At 33.6% G+C, this 22542-nt stretch overlaps 3 protein-coding genes across 4 annotated transcripts in view; 1 reads left to right on the plus strand and 2 right to left on the minus strand.

Annotated features, from left to right (window-relative positions):
- LOC113523390 (tumor suppressor candidate 3) overlaps positions 1–22542 on the minus strand; it is a 558159-nt gene that overhangs the window by 532464 nt on the left and 3153 nt on the right. The window contains exon 6 of one of the 2 annotated variants that reach the window (XM_052895319.1): positions 22131–22171. In XM_052895319.1, coding sequence (XP_052751279.1) covers positions 22156–22171 — 16 coding nt within the window. In that variant the 3' untranslated portion in view covers positions 22131–22155. Of the gene's footprint in view, positions 1–22005; positions 22172–22542 lie in introns of those variants that run through there. The other variant, XM_026909348.3, reaches the window with a different exon arrangement.
- Positions 10521–13106, minus strand: LOC113523444 (bombyxin A-1 homolog). Its single transcript, XM_026909424.3, has 3 exons — positions 12997–13106; positions 12386–12587; positions 10521–10983 (listed from the first exon to the last, which is right to left on the minus strand). Exons 2-3 carry the CDS (start codon positions 12585–12587, stop codon positions 10814–10816), a joined length of 372 nt encoding a protein of 123 aa, XP_026765225.1. The 5' UTR covers positions 12997–13106; the 3' UTR covers positions 10521–10813.
- Positions 17501–22017, plus strand: LOC113523630 (polyprenol reductase). The gene is made up of 4 exons (XM_026909631.3): positions 17501–18095; positions 18639–18827; positions 20642–20949; positions 21526–22017. Exons 1-4 carry the CDS (start codon positions 17768–17770, stop codon positions 21616–21618), a joined length of 918 nt encoding a protein of 305 aa, XP_026765432.2. The 5' UTR covers positions 17501–17767; the 3' UTR covers positions 21619–22017.

Genomic DNA, 22542 nt, shown 5'->3' on the forward strand with positions numbered 1-22542 from the left:
TTCTGAAATTACTGACCGGTACTCATGCACGGAGGTCGTTTACTAATGGGTCCAGCTTAAGAAGTTTTGATTAATGTACCCCTGAGTCTGAGCTACTCTCCTTACTGGTACCTACTCTCTATTAATCTTTTTGTACAATTGAAAAACGATTTTTACAATTGCCTATATAGGGACATATCTATGTTTATGGGTGCAATGCAGTAAGAAAACTGTTTACTTATTAACAGGTTTAATAATTGTTAATTTAACACTGCACGTACTGGGTTAATGAGCCGTTGAAATATTTTAATTTGAAACGTGAAATTGTGAACATAAATTATAAATGTTAATACATTTTACTTCACAATAAGCCGCATAATGGTCGTCGAAAAAAATAGCGACACCAAATTCCACAAAAGTAATATGAGACTCATTGACCGATTGTAAAAGTAATTATTAAATTTAAATAAAATTAAAAACATAATCGCCTAATTATATATTATTTATAATTATACATTAAAAAAAATAAAGATACGATTTGAGAATATGTTCTGTTGTTTTATTATTCCGATTTCATTTTTTACTAGAAATATCACAAAACAAACATTTAGTATCAAAATAGCAACGCTAAATTTATTCCACGAAATATTAAATAAGAAGTATACTAAGTACTTACCTATTAAATAGATATAAATAATAAATATCTGTATCTACCTAACAATGGCAGTTTCTTCACATTTTAGTTATTAATAAAAGTAGCTTTATTGACTGTTTGTAATGCATGACCAAAGTGGCACTTCGTACTAATAGTGATTTATTGTATATGTAATTGAAAATTAAATATATAATGTACCTGTATAAAATAGCCAATGGATAAATTCAATAATTAATATTTGCACGCCATTCGATGTGGCGAAACATAATGGACATCTTATGAACTTCACAAATGCAACACCTTATTAGCTATTATTACAATGTGCCTGTTTCATTTTATTAAAAAGCTGTAAAATTTCTAACACTTATGAAAATACTAAACTGATTAGTACGCTATAGTTACAGACTAATACTAAAGTAACATAAAATAGCTATTCTACAATAAAATGAAAAGAAACAATACATCGGAAATATTTCAAAGGCAATTTAATACAGAAGGATAGAAGACAAATCAAAAATATGAAACGGCCGCGTGACATTCGAACCTCGAGTCACAGTATTGTAGAAATCTGGAAAACTAATCCAATAACAGATCCGATGGGGAACAAGGGAATCTGTAAACTGTATAGAAAATACTTTTTGATACATGCCGGGGTTCGGTGGCATGTAGTAACCTAGTAGATTGGACCAATCTACACTTGAAATATATCTATCGACTATAAATATGTGTATGTACGTGTGTGTATATATATATATATATATATATATATATATATATATATATAATGAGTAGGGATATATATTTACATTATTGCATGTATCACATCTCCATATTTACAAATAATTTTCATCGTGCCTCCCACCAAATTGTTTATAATTACTCCTCCATCCAAAGGTTGCCTGGAAGAGATCGCTTTTAGCGATAAGGTCGCCCATTGTTTTCTCATTATGATTATTTTTTATAATTGATATATTTATAATAAGTTTACTATTGTAATCTTTTGGGGGAAACAATAATGAGTATCTTTTAACGCGAAACAAAATACGAGTATGAATTGGATTTTTTTAATGGGTGAAAATGAAATAGTGTCTCCGTGCGCTATCGGTATACAGTGGCAGGGCACCAGTGAAGAATAACAGGTGAGGATAAAACATCGTGACGAATTTAACAATTATTAACCACGATGGTATCCAGGAGGACCGTGTGGAGGTCGACCTTATAGGGTATATTGTTAGCAATAGACCAGTTAATCCCCGTTACTAACAATCCCTTTCCACCCAGTATAAAGTGGTTTTCGTTGTTTTAATTTACCTTTATGTACATGCTCTTGCATATCATGTGGCCCAGGTATAAAATGAGCTACCCCTTCCTTTCCCTTGGATGTCGTAATAGGCGATTAAGTGATTTTTTTTATACAACTTAGAATGGCAAACAAGCTGACGGCCCATCTGATGGAAAGTGGTAACCGTCGCCTATAGACATGAGCAGTACCGTGGACATAACAGAGTATACTGTTTCGCCCATGATACCCCTCATGCGTTGCCATTCCTGAGGACTCAGATGTTATTCCTCTATACCCTGTAAATTCATGCCATATCCCACCCTTCAAGCCGAAATACAGCCATGCAAATGCATGCACAGCTGCATCACGGTTGAAACACGAATGGGACAGAGGTACCCAAGCAATCGACTTTTGTACAAAGTCTCCCTCTGGTAATAGATAGTTTATAGAATATTATCCGAACTGGCTACAATCCGTCTAGCTCTAGTGGATATCCAATGACAAATACGAGTGGATACGATATTATCAATATATCGAGATGAAACCAATACGTCTTGCACAATATCATATAATGCACCGTTTATGAACTATGATATTACAATATATCCTTAGATTATACAGATGTAGTGTCTCCATACAAATGCTTCGAGAAAAGCGGGTCAACTTTATCCTCAAGTGATCCCTTTATAGTTTCTATATTTATTTTGTTTTATATTTTTTCCATCTTTTTTATGTTATCAGCACTGATAAAATAAAAGAAAAAAAACGGTCAAGCACGAGTCGGACTGCCGCAATGAGGGTACCGTACAAAAACATTAGTTATTTTTTTTTTTTAAATAAGTATAAATTTTTCGGTTTCGGATTTTTTTATCTTTACTAATACACGAATGTGCGAATGTCAAAATATGCTATATAAACGGCCGTATCTTTTGATAGCTTGCTTGCTTGCTTTAGAAGCTTGATTTTTTCACTGCTTTAAAAGATTGCAAACCTGAGTATATGATATTAATTTCAACTTGATACATTCAGGTATTCTTAAGAAAAAGGGTCTTGACAGACAGACAGATGGACAGACAGACAACGAAATGATATAAGGGTTCCGTTTCTTCCTTTGGAACTATAAAACCCTAAAAAGTAGGTTATTTACCTACTTTTATATATCGTTATAAGCACACTGAAAATGACATCTGGACTCTAAATTAACGCATCTAATAGTGATTGGTATATATTTTATTAATTTCTCCATCGCATTAACTCCCAATTGTGTAATTAAAAAATGGTACATTTGCCGTGCAAATGACAAACTTCCAGACAAACACTATTGTTATTTATAAACCGACTTTAACAAGAAGGAAGTTCTTAATTCGGTTTTTTTTATGTTTGTTACCTCATAACTCCGTGGGTTGTAAATTGATTGGAATTTTTTTTTATCTGAACTTTTACTTACAGATTGGTCTCATAGAAATTTTATCAAAAACGGTTAAATAGTTTAGTCTTGAAATTAAAATAACTGGTTTTGTTAAAGTCAGAATTTTTGTATTGTTTTAATCATCCATACATTATAATTAGGTGTTTAATAATATGGTGAATATATAAATGAACTAAATATTTAACTATATGTGCTGTTGCCGTCTTCGGATTTTTTTTTTATTGTATAACAACAGTATAAATGTTTTGATCTTCAATTTATTTTGTTGGTAAAAAATCCATTCGCCGTACAACGATTCGTTTATTGTCACAATGAATTATGGCACCGTAGCAGTACCGGGATGCATTTCAAACAAGCAGATAAGGCACGGTGCCCACTCACGCCACCCGAGTGACAACACTCACTCACTCAGCGTCTGTGCCCGCGCTTTCATGAAGCATAATTAAAAAAAAATGGATTCGGTTCTTATTTAACATTTAGATGGGGCATACGTCACTTCAAACAAAAAACATTTGTATAAATCTATATGCAATCAGTTCATTGAAATAAAATGTTTTACACTCTATAGTCTTTTATAGTACGTATTCACACATATTCTGAACAGAAGTTGTATAGAAATGGTTGTACAATATATAAATATACATTTATTGCATTATGTATATACACATTTCTAGGTGGAAGCATTCACAATTGTAGGTGGTAACATAGATTAATTTTCCAGTATTGTGAATATAAAGATAGTGCCGACTCTTGAAATATTTTTTTTTCTTTTTTTGATTTCGTGTTTTTAATATATTACTTGCTCTGTGATTTGAATAATTTAGATATTTAATGTTATTAACTTAATTCAATTTGTTAAATTAGTTTGACTAAAAATTTTACGATTTTAAAATTTATCTTTTTCATTATTAATATGTTGATATAACGTACGATTAACAGCAATTGATAAATGACTCTGACTACGCCAAGAGTTAACGTCATATTTGGACATAGATTTGCCACATCCAACTGTTTTCTTTCATTCTTCAAGTGAATGGAGGTTCCAGTTATCAGATTTTGGGTAAAATTCTGACGTAGCTCTTCGGTAATCATGGTACCAAAGTTATATTGATGACTCATTTACCTGGTTAACTTCATTATTATGGTAAAAGTTACATAATTAAATATATCACAACTACCTAAAGTAGTTTTTGTGATTATAAAATTACTATCTTATCTCACGTTTCCGCCTTTTTTTTTTTTTTTTTTTATACAACTTAGAATGGCAAACAAGCTGACGGCCCACCTGATGGAAAGTGGTAACCGTTGCCTATAGACATGAACAGTACCATAGACATAGCAGAGTATACTATTTCGCCCATAATACCCCCTATGCGTTGCCATTCCTGAGGACTCAGGTGTTATTCCTCTGTACCCAGTAAATTCATGCCATATTCCACCCTTCAAACCGAAACACAGACATGCAAACACAACTGCTTCACGATTGAAACACGAATGGGACAGAGGTACCCAAGCAATTGACTTTTGTACAAAGTCTCCCTCCGCCTGCGTAAATTAATACATAAAGTATCCTATGTACTAATTTAAAATATAAGCTACCCGCATACAACATTTCTTTCAAATCCATTCAATAATTTATATGTGAAAGGGTAACAAACATGGATCCATCCTTCCATCGTTACAAACTTTCGTATTTATTAGATTACTCAAGCCGCCTGATCCTTATGTGGTCCTTAGGTGTTAGAAGGGACCAGGCAATGAACACCTGAGACCACAACTTAGAACATCCCAAAATCCTCTGAAACATCTCACCAAAATCCCAAAATTATAAAGACTATGCTTACTTTACATAGCCGTGTAGTCCCGGCATAAAATAAGCTACTACTTCCTTTCCCGTGGTCATCTTAAGAGGCTACTAAGTGAGGGCGTGGGATGGGCAGCAGCGTCTCTCTTAAAACATCTCCAAAGCCTAACTGCGGTTGTCAATTCGTCTGCCAAGCGTGGCAACTGGCAAAATCTTTCAAGGAGGAGGCTTATGTTCAGCAGTGGACAGTTAAAAGCTGATATGATGATGATAATAACTATATCTCCATAAGGCATTAAAGTCCACTACATCCTTTATTATATCAGCCGTTAACTGTCCACTGCTGAACATAGGTCTTCCTCTAAGGGTGGTTTAGCCAGTAGCTGCCACGCTTGGTAGACGGGTTGGCATTCGCAGTTAGTCTTTACAGACTTTTTTATGCAACTTTGTATGGCAAACAAACTGACGGCCCACCTAATGGAAAGTGGTAAACGTCACCTATAGACATGAGCAGTTCCATGGACATAATAGAGTATACTGTTTCGCCCATCATACCCCCCATGCGTTGCCATTCCTGAGCACTCAGGTGTTATGCCTCTGTACCCAGTAAATTCACTGACATATCCCACCGTTCAAATCGAAACACAGCCATGCAAAGACAACTGCTTCACGGTTGAAACACGAATGGTACAGAGATGCTGATGTTTTAAGAGGGACGCTGCTGCCCATCTTTCGACCTTTAAATTCTCTTTGTCACCTCTTACGAAACGCACATATGGTACTACTACATCCTTACTTATATTATCAATATGAAAATGAGTTTATTTGTTTGTTACCTTTTAGCAACTCGACTAATTATTATAAAATTTGGTATTTAAGTACTATATCAGATATAGTAAGATACAGTATACCCATTATTGTTAGTTAGTGTACATTGACGCTTATCTGTGAGAGCTGTATACACCTTTAATTGATGTGTTCATATAGCCTTAAGCTTAGTAGTGAGGAGTAAGATTTTTTTGTTCAAACTTAGATTTATGCATTTTGTAATAGTAGTTTTTATCTTTTACTTGCTAATAACATTGTATATTGTCTACTTAATTATTGTGAGCATATTGTTGGTGTGTCTTTTATAAATAAATAAATAAATAAATTTTAATAATTATTATAACTTATAATTAATATTTAGTAACAATAATACATGTAAAAATGTTGCACGCCGTACTAGCTGATGCTACAAGCTGTAGGCTACACAAAAATGTATAATATTATTTCAACTTACCACATTCATCGCAATAAATTTCATTTCATTTCATTTATCCCGGTCAGTGAATATATCCGGTCATACGGACGAAGTCGCGGGTAAAAATTAGTTCCATATAATTAATTAATAATAATAATTTATTTGCCAGAAATATAGTTACATAATAAGATATTAAATTTTTTTTGTTCATTATGTTTCGCCCTTAGATTATATAGATAGAGTATCTCCATACAAATGCTTCGAGAAAAACGGGTCGACTTTTTCATACAATTTTGCGTGATAAATAAATATGAACGATTCCTTCATAACTTCTATATATATATATATATTTGTTTTACAATTTCTACATCTGTTTATTGCGTTTATTATAGGCATTTTATTTATTAAATAATAAGTCAAGATACATTATATGCGTAAGTATATAGAACACTGATAAAAAAACGATTCAATTAAATTGACAACTAGCTGACAAAAAGTTGACCCGTTCTTGAGCCTCGAGGCTCTATCTATATACTTAATCTAAGATTTCACCATATTTAATAGCATGCAAATCTTTGTAGATAGTATTTATTAGACATCAAAATTTTAAATAAACATTAATTAAACTGTTACGTTATAATCTTAATTTAAATCAACATGTCATACTGTAATAACATAAAAATAAAACATAAAAGCTTCAGTTAAAGTTAAAAAACTAAACAAAATGGCGTCGTTCATAAGTGCTACAAGTAATTTGACTGCAAGCGACAGTGTCGGCGGATTGTCTAAGTTGCTAATTACGTATTCTCGGTTATCTTATGTTAAAACCGTCCCGACAAGCACGTCCAATTTGTATGTTGAGTGCAACATCTTTCTCTGGGGGACTTGAGTACAGTCCTCTTATTGTCACACAATGCAAACCAGCGTTTTGACAGCTCGCCATTTTGAAACTTTCCAATCGTTCGTGCGGTCTTTTTGCGAATCTGATATTGTTTACTTATGACTCAGAATTTTAATGTGCCTACTTATTCATGCTAAAAAATTAAAATTTGTATGTTTGTTATTTTTATTTTAATTATTCTGTTTAATTCCACTGCCAATTAAAGAATCATAGAAGTACCTAATGTTAGTAGTGGAATTAAACAAAATAATTCTATTCAAGTAACCAGTGATATGAACTTCCGCAAGATAACACCTTACGTTAATAAAATGTTTGTTTTACATTTACGACTAAACGGTTGAACGGATTAAAACGTTTTTTTTTTTTTTTTTGTTTTTGCACACACAGACTACATTTTAAATAATACAGTTTATTAGTTATGAAGTAACAAACATATAAAAAAAATACAACTGAAACAGAAAACGAACATTTTTTGAAATCGGTTTAAAAAAATATTTAACTGAGTATAATCTAGCCATATAATCTATTCAGACATATATATACATCTTTACACACACATAGTTAACTAATTATTATTATTATATATTAAATATTTAATCAATAATTCTCAAGAGTTAATAAATAATACGCTAATAGCGAACTACTTAATGTTTTTTTTTTTTTATACAACTTAGAATGGCAAACAAGCTGACGGCTCACCTCATGGCAAGTGGTAACCGTCGCCTATAGACATGAGCAGTACTTTACATACAAAAACTTCGACTGTACAGTCTTCAATACTTGTAATTCTCTTTAATATTTGTATTGGATTGACACATCGACATTTTATTTTCATATCTGCTTTTCTATTTACATAATACGACATATTACTAAGTGGTATATTAAAATATATAAAGAAGACCAATTTACCAGACGGAGATTTTGTACAAAAGTCGTTTGCTTGGATACCTCTGTCCCATTCGTGTTTCTACTGTGAAGCAGTTTTAGTTTGAAGGGTAGGATATAGCGTGAATTTACAGGGTATAACAGAGGAATAACACCTGAGTCTTCAGGAATGGCAACGCATGGGCGGTATCATGGACGAAACAGTACACTCTGTTATGTCCATGGTACTGCTCATGTCTATAGGCGACGGTTACCACTTTCCATCAGGTGGGCCATCAACTTGTTTGCCATTCTAAGTTGCATAAAAAAGAAAAAAAAATTTTTCTATTATTAATTCTCTATGAACTCATCATAACCGCTCGTTTACTGTACTCGCAGTAACAAAAATGCTAATCAGAATGCACTCAGTGTCGGCGGCAAATGCCTAGAGTGCATCGTGACTTGAATACGAATTACAAACAAATGCATAACACCGAACGTATTACTGCCTCGAAATAAATATATTTACTCTAAAATATGATTACAAATATCTGTTGTGCGTGCGTGTGAATTTTCGAAATCGATTTAAAACTGACAAATAAAAAAAAATACAACGATTTAAGAACCTCCTTTTTTTAAGTCTGTAAAAAAATATAGAATTGGGAATATATTCTTTTTTTTTTAAAAGTACTTGCGGGTAGGTAACACAAAGCCCCATGCTGGATACAAGTATAATTTATTTGGTCTCTCTGTGCAATCTTATTCACCTGAATTTTAAGGTCGTTAAATAAATGAGATTAGGTCCCTTCGCCCCCTGAAGTCCCTCAACGGCTCCTCGAACGGAATGAAAAGGCTTTGTGTTATTATTAAAAATAATTGGAGAAACTGCGCCCATACAAACTCCACAAAGGCCGAATTATATTTAAATATTATTTTTCTAAAAAATATTGAAACCGTTGTGAAATATATCATTTGTATTGAAATTTTCGGATCAATATACCCACGATTGTAATTGGAAACGTCTTTCATTCTTACAAGTATAATTAGGTACCTATGTAGTTGTCGAAAATATTGGAACATAGTTATGAATTGATATCAACATTTTTATATATGGTAAATTAGGGAACGTGTTTTCATTTCTAATTTAGGTTCTTAGTAATTTAGTATCAATATATCCAATTAGCTTTTAAACATAAACTGCGCCCCTAATTCTTAAAAAAGACCGATTTACAAACTTCATTCCTTTTTTCTCACTTTCCTTTTAAACTTAACCTTGCTGATTACTCTGTTTGAGTCATAGATTCTTTCATTTGCTCTTTTAATACATTTAAATGTTTGTTTTAATAATATTTTATGTATTAATTTATGTATGAATATATTTATTATTTTAACATATTATGTGTATGTTTATATTAGCCTAATTATATTTTTATAATATATGAATATATTGAATATTACTTTATATTTCCGCAATTCTATTCAAATAATGCACTGGCTACTTATTTCTTTGCAATAAGAAATAAATAAATTTACAGGTAAATATTTACATCACAAATCATGTAAATTATAACTAGTCTGGCCATAAATACCGTTACATACTTTTCTTTTTTCAACTTTTTAATTAATTTGAATTTGGAACACGTTTATTATTTTAAAAACTTTTTTCGATTTCGCGCCATTTCACATATTTTTACGAGTTCATTATCAAATTACAATATGGAATGTGGTGAGTTGTCAAAGAAAATAGAATTGCAGTGATCGCCTCGCACAAAGTGGGTATGGAGCCGTCGGTCATATTTTAGACACTTCAAAAGCTTAGTATCAGCCGTGTGTTCGTATATCGTACTATCGACAGATACAACAACACTTCCTCTGTCGAAGACCAGGAAAGATCGGGGCGGCCGCGTGCTGTTAGAACTACAAAGACTGTTAATGCTGTTAAAGTCAGAATTCGTCCAAACCCCATTAGGAAGCAAAAAATCTTATCACGTGTAATGAAGATTCCCGCTAGGACTCTGTCGCGTATTATAAAACAAGACCTAAAGCTCGGTGCTTATCGTCGATATACAGACAGATTAAAGGTCTGTATAAAAGCCAAAGGTGGCCATTTGAAATATTTTTTTTAAATTTTTTGTTGAGACTTTACTAAATATGTAGGTATAAATTTTAGTAATATTACATTACTTCATAAAAAGAATGCATTTTCATTTTTTGAAATTATTTGCTAAAGAGTAAATAATTTGCAAAGAGCATTGCACTGTCAATTACTACTTGTTATTTCTGTCTATGGTCGAATAGTTGATAACGCCGCTATTAACACTATGCGGGTGTATTAAAATTTAATAAATAAATAAATATTATGTGCAACAACAATATATTTCTTTATAACATAGAACAACAGAAAAATATTCATTTTAACATTTAAAAAAAAAACAGACTTAAAAACTACAATTTTGAAGCCGAAATTTTAATACAAACATTAGAAGGGACAAACTTTAATTAAAAAATATTAAATATTCTCTATGAGCACAGCGAACGAATTATAATGTAATTGTATTTTAATAATTTTAGCATATTAATATTAAAAATAATTAGTAAAATTAAGTGAAGAAAATATGTAATTTATTTAATTATTTTAATTATTTTTCGCGATAACCTAGCAGTAAGTCAGAAGTTCGTTGATGCTGCACGCTTTGTCACAGCATTCGCTCACGATGCCCTGGTACCTCTTCCCTCGGGACGGCAATCCCATCCTGGCTTTATGAGGAGCGAGCCATGGCCAGTCGAGGGACTCTTGCTCCTTGTAGTACGGTGATAAAATAGCCCCTGTAATAAAAAATAAGTAATATACTAATATATAAAAAAAAAACCGTATAACAATATTCGTCCACGCTAACATCCGAAACAGCTCGACCTATTTTAATGAAATTTTATAAATATGTATTGTTTATTATAATTTGTGGGATAGGGTAGTTCATAATATTCTGTTAAAAGAAATGATGTCTTAGGTCCCATCGCTTATAAACATAACGCATCTGCAGGGATATATAATGGAGACAACCAATATTTAACAGGATATACATAAGAATTAGTACTTATGAATGGGGAAAGGGATTGTTAGTAATGAGGTCTAAAATCTAGCAATATATCCTATCAGGTCGACCTCCACGCGGTTCCTCCTGGAAACCGTCGTGGTTAAATTGGTTAATTCTTGTGGAATTCGTCACGATGGGCTAACTGACCTGCATTTATCCTCACCTATTATCTCTTACTGGTGCCCGCCAGCGTATAACGCCGCAAGCAGGGTTACCATTCCTTTCTCACCCATAAAAAAGTCCTTATAAGTGGAGGGAAGAGACTGTTAATAAAGGAAGTCTAAAAATCTCATTACTTGTTACCCTCTAGATGTTAAGGGATATACCCTTAACATCTAGAGGTCAACCTCCACGCGATTTCTTTTGGAAATCATCATGCTTAATTACTGATAAATTCATCACGATGGATCCACTGACCTAACTTTATCCTCACCTATCCCTCACTTGTACCCCGTCATCATGTAAAATAAAATACTAAATAGTCACATACAGTCACAGTCGAAATAGTTCCTTGTGAGTAGTAATAAAGATTTTTATTTTTTAAACTTTACAAAAATTCTCATCTCCCCTCTTAAGGAGAGGAGATGGCAACTAACCCCCGGCAGAAACACAGTCGGCCGGGGTTCAGGGCCCCAGGGAGAGAAACCGGCGTACAATGCGGGCTTATTATTATTATTATTATGTACCAAAAGCACAGGCGGAGTTAATATTCCATAAAAGTCTTTATGACTACGATCAAATAAGTCCTGTCATGAACAAAATAATATCGAATCTGCTTTCTTTGTCCACGGTGTTTTTCATGTTCTACACAATCAAATCGCCGTATGGTCCCAGCATCGAACGAGCCACCGCTTCCTTTCCCGTGGGTGTCATAAGAGGCAACTAAGGAAACTTAATGATCGAAGGACGGGCGACAGTGTCCCTCTTAAAACATCACCAAAAGCTAACTTCAGGTGCCTACCCGCTTGCCAAACGTGGCAACTACTGGCAAAACACCCCAATAAGAAGCGGCCTATGTTCAGCAGTGGACAGTTCACGGCTGATGTAATCATGATGGTAATTTACAATTAAGGACCTAGGTCGCCTGCCGGTTTTAAAACTCGGTAAAATACTCTCAGGATTTAGACACTTACTGTACATAGTTCCAACTTCAGATTTCTTTTCTATGCCGCCGTCATCAAAACACAGGAGTGCGAGGGTGCGAGCCAACGTCCTTCCACAGTACATTTGAGGGTTGACTTCTTGGAGCGATATCTGATTACCGCCAATGTGTCCGCAACATATTGTGATCGTCGCGAAGAATATCAGAACTGTGAGAGATGGTTGGAACCTCATCTGAAAAATATATAATCCAGTGAAGATTTGTTAGGTCAACCAACAACATACAGGGGGGAAAGGGATTGTTAGTAATGGAAACTGAGAATCCCATTGCTAGCAATATACCCAACCAGGTCGACCTCGTCACGGTACCCCCTGGAAACTATCATAATTAATTCCAGATGAATTCATCATGATGGGCTAACTGGCCTGTTTTCATTCTCATTGATCAACCTTCACTGAAGCCCTTACTGGTATATATATATATATATATATATATATATATATATATATATATATATATATATATATATATATATATATATATATATATATATATATATATATATATATATAGTCGCATATTTCTGTAAATTTAAGTTTCTTTCTTTCTTTTAATAAATTTATATAAAAAAAAGTCTCTTACCTTTATCACGTGCACCCCTTCGTTTGCTTGCCAGTACTATGGTGTACTCCGTCGAATATTGACATTATATACTGTTTAAGTTCATTAATATTCATTACCTAATGTCAAGATGAGGAGTCAAACACGATGTGATGATGTGAACTTTCAGATTCAATAGGTGTCCCTGATACCTGTGAAATTTAATACCTATCCCTTCCATAATTCCAAGTAAACTAAGTTAGTCCCAACAAATAAACAAGTCGGTGACAACCAATATTTTTTATACAGAACCTATGAATTAGAATTACTAAAGCAACAAATGCCAGTAACTTTTTGAAACTCACGATCATAACCTTCGTTCCAATAATACTCTCCAACTATCTATCCCCTCTCACCGTACTGGTTTCGCTTCAAATTTATTTCGCCTACATTCATCACGACTCTGGAACGCGCTTCCTGATACCATTAAGAGACTACCGACTAAACCGCCTTTCAAAAAAATATATATTTTGATAATTAGAATTACTTTTTATTAGATTATTGTACAAAGTATCGTATAATTCAAGATTATGTTTCACAAAACAAAAACCGTCTTCAGTAATAAATAAACCAGTTAGTTATTTTTATTTAAAAACTGAACTTCTAAACCGATTTTGATAAAATTTCTAATGGGACCAATCTATAAGTATATCCTTTCAGATAAAAAATAATTTTTCAAATCGGTTTACAACTGACGAAGTTATGAGGTGAGAAACATAAAAAAAATACAAGCGTATTGAGAACTTGCCAGTCGTTGCCATGCTTGGCAGCTGATGAAGAGAGACGCTGCTGCTTATCTCTTGACCATTAAATTCGCTTAATCACTTGTTCAGGCACTCACGGGAAAGGAGGGGGTGGCCCCTCCTATGCCGGGACCACGCAGTTTTAAGCGATATATTTAATTTGCGTCAAATATCCAGACATGGGGGGGAAAGGGATTGTTAGTAATGGTGACTAAGAATCCCATTGCTAGCAATATATCCATTCAGGTCGATCTCCTCGCGGTTCACCCTGGAAACTATCATGATTAATTCCTGATGAATTCATCATGATGGGCTAACTGGCCTGTTTTCATTCTCATCTATCACCCTTCACTGATGTTTCGCCAGCGTATCCCGTTAGCGCAGGCGGGGTTACCATACCATTTTCACCCATCAAAAAAAAAATATCCAGACATCTTTTTATAGTTTTTCATTTCATATTTACGTACCTACTACACACATATACATAGAATGCACTTAAAAGAAATAACCCTACTTTATTCCTCGTTGGTGTAAAATACCTACGGTAGAATTGTGAATCTTCCCTTTTTAAAATTATTTAAAGCAACAAGTTTAGAACAAGCTAATCAAATAATACGTAACGTAATCAATGCATATAGAATACTGATGTTTACATTTTAAAAGTATGTTTATTTTTTAATAGATACTATGTAGGTATTAAGTTCCATAATTAATTCATAATCGCTACTCCATATTTCACACTACATGAATCTTGTTTACCTAACGATAAGCACTTGGTACTCGAATATTTTCACTAATATCTACTCGTACGTAGCAACCTGTAACCTTTCCTTCCCGTGGGTGTCATAAGAAGCGACGAAGGAAACTTAATAATCGACGGATAGGCAGCAGTGTCCCCTTTAATAATCCCCAAAAGCCTGCGGTTGCCAACCGGCCTGTTCTATCAAACCTGATTATACAATCATACATACATTTAAGGAGTGGGGGGAAGGGTTTGTAAGCAATGCAGCCTACCAGTCACATTGCTAGCAATATACCCTATCAGGTCAACCTCCACGTGGTCCCGTAGTCACGATGGACTAACTGACCTGCCTTTTCATTCTCATCTATCATTTCTCAATGGTGCTCCGCCCGCATATACCGTTATCACTACATTGTTAGCTATTAAAAAAACATACAGATACATTTTATACATACATACATATATATGTATTAATCTTATATTATATAGATAGAATGTTTCTATACAAACGCTTCGAGAAAAACAGGTCAACTTTTTCATACAATTTGGCGTGATAAATAGTTATTAATGATACCTTTATAACTTCTATATTTATTTTGTCTTATGAATTCTAAATCTTTTAAATGCGTTTTTTTTTTGATGGGTGAAAATGATATAGTACCCCGCCTGCGCTAACGGGATACGCTGGCGGAGCACCAGTGAAGGGTGATAGATGAGAATGAAAACAGGCCAGTTAGCCCATCATGATGAATTCATCAAGAAATAACCATGATAGTTTCCAGGGGGAACCGCGAGGAGCTCGACCTGGTTGGGTATATTGCTAGCAATGGGATTCTCAGTCTCCATTACTAACAATCCCTTTCCCCCCTTTTAAATGCGTTAACCTTTATTTTATTTATCAAATAATACGTCAAGATACATTGTATGCGTAAGTATATAGAACACTGATAAAAAAAAAACGAGTCAGCTAATTTGACAATTAGCTGACAAAAAGTTGACCCGTTTTTGAGGCTCAATGATTTATCTATATAATCTAAGATATTAATCTACGATTTAATAGTTTTAAAGTTCCAATAATGTGGCGTCGCGCCGCCGCGTCGCTCGGCAGCGATGCTACCGCTAGCTCTTGATCTGGCGCGCACTTAAGCCGTCAAATAAGATGAAACGGAGCGTAATATAGGATCTGACGTGCCCTCCAAACAGCACGCTGTTGGCACACTTCATTTGCTGGAATTCTGTTCCGAGCCGTTGCACGTTTTGATGGAATAGATAGTTACCTATGTATCTTTAGGCTGGAAATAAGCATTAAATGTCTTACGTAATTTATATTTTACAGTTTAACTAGTAGTGTCTCGCAGATTTGTCTGTGTGATTTGAGCTATAAATTAAGTACTTCGTCGTACCGCTAGTGAATGACCGGGAATCCATCATCACACCTTGGAACCAGGCTGGTCACTCACATTGAGATTTCAGAGAAGCTTCCTCCGCGAACACTCAGGTTATGGAATGATCTTCCTACCATAGCTTTCCCTAGAAACTATAGCATGGGGTTCTTCAAAAAGGGCGTATTAATGTTTCTTAAGGGTTGCCAACGCGCGCGTCACATCCCTGATGTTATAGTTGTCAATAGGCTACGGTAACCCCGTTTACCATCAGACGGGCTGTATGCCTGTTTGTCACCACAGTAGTATAAAAAAGCCTAAGATAGACAGCGTCGAGTCGAGAAATCTACGCATGTTCTTTAGCCGCTGTTGAACCACTTGTTCTTCTATATACTCGTATGTGCCAAACAGTTACCAATCACTTCGTTTTCTAGTCAATTGCGGACAATACATCCTAACAGACCGACCTCAGAAGAAATTATTAGTAGTTCGGGTTACTAGTCCCATCGCTACCAACGTACCCTGTTAGGTCGACCTCCACTTGGTTCCTCCTGTAAACCATCGTGCTGAATTCCAAGTGAATCCCGCCTGTGCAATCGGTTTACGTTGACGAGGTACCAATGAGGGACGATACGTGAAGATAAAAACAAGTCAGTTATCCCATCGTGATGAAATTCACAAGAATTAATCACGATAGTTTCAGAGGAAACCGCGTGGAGATCTACCTTATATTACTAACAATGGAGATGTTAAACCCTCATTCCTAACAACTCCTACACTCCGCGTTAGCGGGATTATCGTTTCATTTAATTACCCATTAAAAAAACCTTATCCTCGCTTGTACCCACCAGCGAAAACTTCACCATTTTAATTTAAAAAAAAAATGCATACGGAAGAACTATAACTGTAACTATAGCAATATATAATAATAGCCTGACCAGGGGGAAAGAGATTGTTAGCAATAAAGTTTGACAGCCCCATTGCTAGCAATATGCCTTATTAGCTCGACCTCCACGTGGTTCCCCCTGGAAACCATCGTGAACAATTCTTATTGAATTCATCACGATGGGCTAATTAACCTGTTTCATCCTCATCTATCATCCTTCACTGATGCCGCGCCCGTGTATACCGATAGCGCGAGTGGGATTACCATTCCATTATCATACATTAAAAAAAAATATGCCCGACCAAAATAAAGTCAAATATAGATGTATAGTAAAATCCTTTAAGCTGTCTATATTGAATTGAAAAAAAAAAACAGAAAGATCAAACTGACAGTTACTACCAAATGTCATAGTGAACTGCTGTCAATTGATACCTTTTATTTTGGTTTTTATACAGACAGCTGACATACAATGCAGTTGACAATTTCATTTATTTAGGTCCGTGTCATGTTTAACAAAACACATTTGCATATTTTGCATGCGACCAGAGCTTTCTATTTAAAAAAAATACACTATAAAATAGCTAGATTTTTCATCACTCCTACCCATATCGAAATTTCGTACTATATCGCATTATAAATAGTTGTACAACACTTTTAATACTAATTTAGTTTATTGTATTAATACTTCTAGGTGGTTACATAGATATATTTTTTAGTTTTGTTATTATTAAAGGAGTGTCAACACATAAATAAATAACATAGTGAAAGTACTATACAAACTTCATGTTATTTTTATTTACGTTTACCGCATGACCACAGTCACACAACTATGCTCGTTCTTGAGCTCACCTACTTTACGAAATTTTAGAAAGTAAACACCTAACTATGTGCCTAGTTCTAGTTCACAATACTGTTAGTCTTAAACTACAAGAACACGCACGTTCGTTTACAGTGTCCGTTTTTTTAAGTCCATTTCGTGTATCCGTTGCGATTTAATAAAATGTTAAATATCTTAGATATTATTTTCTTAGGCTTAGCTTTCGCTGCGACAGTTACCGGTGTTTTGATTAATAATTTCGAAAAACATGTGCCGCCTTTTATCATAAAGGGTTATAGATATGGAAGCTTTGCTTATAAAGGATCGGACGCAAATTTTTTACAATTAATAGAAGTACCTAAAGCTTGGTACAGGCATTTTTATTTATTTTCCTCCTTATTCGGTGTGATCACTTTAACCTACATGACATCGGTCTATTATTTCAATTTGACAGTAAATAAATTTTTCACAATCTTACTGAGATTATTATTAGAACAAGATGAACCTACAGGTAAGTACTACAATTTTTATATTTATTATAAAAACATTGTTTCCCTCGTGCTAATAAATGATATATTTTATATTTTGATTCTAGTAATTGTCAGCACTAGATACTATTTTTAATTTAACATTATAAAACTTATATAGTGGACATAGTTCTATGATTTTTCATTAATTATAATTAATATGTATTAAAGAGGAAAAATAATAGAAGAGAAATGTATTCTTATATTGCAAAAATATAAATTAATAATAAACTTATTTAATTATTAAATGATAATTAAAAAAGTTCTATTAATTTTATAAATGTGAAAGTTTGAAAGGATGGTTGGATATTTGTACTCTTACATTTAAAAACTGTTTGAATGATATTTGGTACATAGGTAGCTTATATTGTAATTTAGCTGAACTGATTCCTTTTGCCTAGTATGGGACACTTTTTCTATATGTATTGTACTGGCAATAAATGTTTTCTATTCTATTTAGAACACATGATCCTTTATGTACTGGTTCATCCAGAAGCCGCAGTATTAATTTCACCTTTATGTTGCAGTATCAGTGACAGCAGCTATAATAGCAATGACTTTATTAACAATACAATGCCTAAAAAGACTGTACGAGACATACATTGTCCAAGTATTTGCCAAGTCAAGCAAAATGAATCTTAGCCATTATTTGGCCGGTATAATTCACTACTTTGCATGTATCGTTGCCACTGTTGGACAAGCACCTCTCTTTTGTGGTAAGAATGTTTTTTGCATTTATTAATTATATATGATAATTTTAAATTCTTTAATATAACCTAACCTATACAAGATGAATTTGAGGAACAGAAACGATTGTTTCTTTTATGGGGGGAAAATTATAGATGACCCCATCTGCACTATCAATTTACACTGGTGGGCCCCCAGTAAGATATGATTAAAGAGGATGACGCAAGTCAGTTAGCCCATTGTGATGAATCACAATTGTTTCCAGGGAAACTGCGTGGAGGTCAAACTGATAGGGAGGGTATATTGCTAGTAGTGAAGCAATTAGAACCTATTACTAACAATCCCCTTCCTCCCCAAGTTAGGAAGTATTATCAGTTATCTAGTACAAGTACACATGTGAGTAGTACCCCCAATTTTATGCACATAGATTTTGGAAATTTTACCCTTTTTCGGCATTGAATTTTGAAAATTCCATTCTTAATGTTCACATATGCTATATATATAAAGATAATATTTGGAAAAATTTCAAGACTACAAGATTTTAGCTGTTTCAGCTGATGTGTGTTGTTATATATATATATATATATATATATATATATATATATATAGAAGTTGGAGGGAGAAGTGAAGAAACTCTTCGGTATCACATATCTGATACCGCATGAGATAATGTGGGAGTGGGTAAGAAAAACTTGTATATTTTAGATCGAGCGATATAAAATATATATATATATATATAATTAAATGGTAGGTAGTAAGACATAATAGATCAGAATGAAATTAGCTCAAACTCATTGTGATGATCTGACATATTGATCACTATAATCATCAGAGTTAATTTTAAAAGAAAAAACTGTATTGCAAATTGCAGGGATGAACCCACAACTATTGGTAGGTGAAGCAAGATCTCTAATTATATATTTAATACCTAATCATGACCTTGGAAGTTAAAATAATATTCTATTCCTATATAATTTATATTCATGACAAGAAATCAACGACATTGATGTGCTTGTTATAGAATTAATGATGTACCTTTGTATGCGACACTTGAAGTAATACGTGTATTTATTGCGTTCCTTTAATAATACTTGAGATATATACTATAATATATATATATATATATATATATATATATATATATATATATATATATATATATATATATATATATATATATATATATATATATATATATAATGGTGGTACTGAATAAAATAAATTAATAACGAATTCCTAATGTACCTATATATTTTCTTTCTCAGTACTACAAATTAGTTTGTTTTTATACAACTGCCGCTGGTAGGGGGAAGGGGATTGTTAGTAATAGGAACTTTTTAATGGGTTATAATGAAACTACTAGAGGGAAAAGGATTGTTAGTAATGGGGTCTAACTGACCTATTGCCTATATACCCTATCAAGTTGACCTCCACTTGGTTCCCCCTGGAAACCATCTTGAACAATTCTTGTTGAATTCGTCACGATAGGCTAACTGACCTACTTCATGCTCACCTATCATCCTTCACTGGTGCCCCGCCGGTGTATACCGATAGCGCGGGTGTGGTTACCATTCCATTATCATCTATTATAAAAAAGGCCGTCCATTGTTGAACATAAACCTCCCCTTTGGGGGGGTTTGCCAGTAGTTACTACGCTTGGCAGGCGATTTGGTAACTGCAGTCAGACTTTAGAGACGTTTTAAGAGGGACGCTGCTGCCCATCCCTCGCCGTCCCTTAGTCGGCTTTTACGACACCCACGGTAGCCTATTCTATGCTGGAACCACACGGCCAGACACATCATATATAACGCATGAATAGAAATAAAAACTAAGTATGTTTCAGGTAACCAAAATAGAGAATACATAACTTGGAATGATACTCGTACCACTGTTCTGGCTATACCTTGCTCCTTAATATTTCTGTTCGCCTGGTACGAACAATTCAAGACCAATATTATATTTGCGAATTTAAGAAAAGACAAAAAATCGGGGAAGGTGGTCACCGAAGAGCACAGTGTGCCTAATGGGAGGCTCTTTAAATATATTTCCAGTCCACACAGGATGTGCGAGATAATTATATACACAGTCCTATTGCTTTTGATACCTACAAAAACATTCTTCTGTATATACTTGTGGGTTTTGGGCAATCAGGTAAGTTGTTTCATGTATTTAAAAAAATTAACTCTCACTATGCTTATAATTTGATAGGTACTTAATTTTTTCATTTATTTATTTATTTATTTTCTCCACAAATTTTACAGAAAAATACAGTTACATGAAAAAAATACAACTATTTATGTATGTATAATTACAATGGTCTGTAAAACTTGTGTGAGACTGGACCCTAAACTAGATCAGAGATCTGTATCTCAGGAATCCAGACCCCCAACTCGGACACAATGTACAGCTTGCATTAAGCATTAAGAATATTTAAATAGAAAGGAAATCTGTGGTCCGCATATTCCCGCCAATTTGTTTTTTTTTTTTTAGTTTATGGTAGCTGTGTTTATTTTTAAGCAACTTCAAAAAAAGAAAGTTCTCAATTCGGTTGTATTTTTTTTTATATCTGTTATCTCAGAACTATCATTTATAAACCGATTTGCAAGTTCTTTTTCGAATTTATTCAAATAAATAAATTTAATTTTATGATTCCATTTACAGTACTTATACTTAGTTTCTTTATTTTTATTATAGAATGTTACGGTTATAAATATTTATATATTTCAGATACAAACCGCCATTCAAGCCCACGAATGGTACAAGAAGACATTCAAAAACTATCCCACAGAGAGGCTTGCTGTTTTCCCATATTTATTATAACTTTATAAGACTGATTATAATATTATTATATTATTTTTGTATATGAAATGATCTATTTAAGATAATAATTATATTTATTGAAATAATTTAAGTGGGGAAAGAAAATTAATTAATATAAGATTGTTAATCTTTTTAGATATACAGATAAAGAGATGCTATTTATTATTTTAAAATATTATTTATTTATTTAGATTACAGTAGAAAATTTGACAGAAAAATAAATTAAGAAATAGATCGCGTAGAGAAAACAATGAGTGGCCTTATTACTGAAAGCGATCTCTTCCAAATAACCTTTGAATCAAGAAGACTATTAAACAGATCAGAGGAACAATAACATTGTCTGTTTATCGAATTATAAATTAATAGGAGTAAAATAAAAATACCAAATAAATTAAATCTTTTATTTGACTACTGACAGTGATAAATCATATTACAAACACACCATATATATATACGAACATCAACAATGTTTCACACGTGGAGCATTCACTTCAACCTCCTGGACTTTCTTATAAAAATATTTAAATTGGAAAACACCTATTTGAACAGGAAGCTGAAACAAAATTTAATTTTTTCACTAAGTATTTTTTATCATTATAACAGCCAGGCAAACAAGCTGACGGGCCACTTTATGGAAAGTGGCAACCGTCGCCTATAGACATGAGCAGTACTATGGACATAACAGAGTATACTGTTTCGCCCATGATACCCCCCATGCGTTGCCATTCCTGAGGACTCGGATGTTATTCCTCTGTACCCTGTAAATTCACGACATATCCCACCCTTCAAACCGAAACACAACTGTGTTACGGTTGAAACACGAATGGGACAGAGGTAGCCAAGCAAATGACTTGTACAACGTCTCCCTCTGGTATATTATACTAACTTGATAACCAGGCAATTGTGTAAAATAAAGTAAAATAT

The sequence above is a fragment of the Galleria mellonella genome, unplaced genomic scaffold, assembly GCF_026898425.1.
Source record: "Galleria mellonella isolate WM207_F2 unplaced genomic scaffold, CSIRO_AGI_GalMel_v1 utg270, whole genome shotgun sequence".
In the NCBI taxonomy this organism is placed as follows: domain Eukaryota; kingdom Metazoa; phylum Arthropoda; class Insecta; order Lepidoptera; family Pyralidae; genus Galleria; species Galleria mellonella.

Bases quoted from the DNA above. Each gene is read 5' to 3' on its own strand.
- LOC113523444 (XM_026909424.3), bottom strand. From the start codon at position 12,587: ATGAGGTTCCAACCATCTCTCACAGTTCTGATATTCTTCGCGACGATC. The intron at 10,984-12,385 runs GTAAGTGTCTAA...TTTTTATTACAG, and splicing joins TGAAGTTGGAACTATGTACA to GGGCTATTTTATCACCGTAC.
- LOC113523630 (XM_026909631.3), top strand. From the start codon at position 17,768: ATGTTAAATATCTTAGATATTATTTTCTTAGGCTTAGCTTTCGCTGCG. The intron at 18,096-18,638 runs GTAAGTACTACA...TTTATGTTGCAG, and splicing joins AGAACAAGATGAACCTACAG to TATCAGTGACAGCAGCTATA. The intron at 20,950-21,525 runs GTAAGTTGTTTC...TATATATTTCAG, and splicing joins TGTGGGTTTTGGGCAATCAG to ATACAAACCGCCATTCAAGC.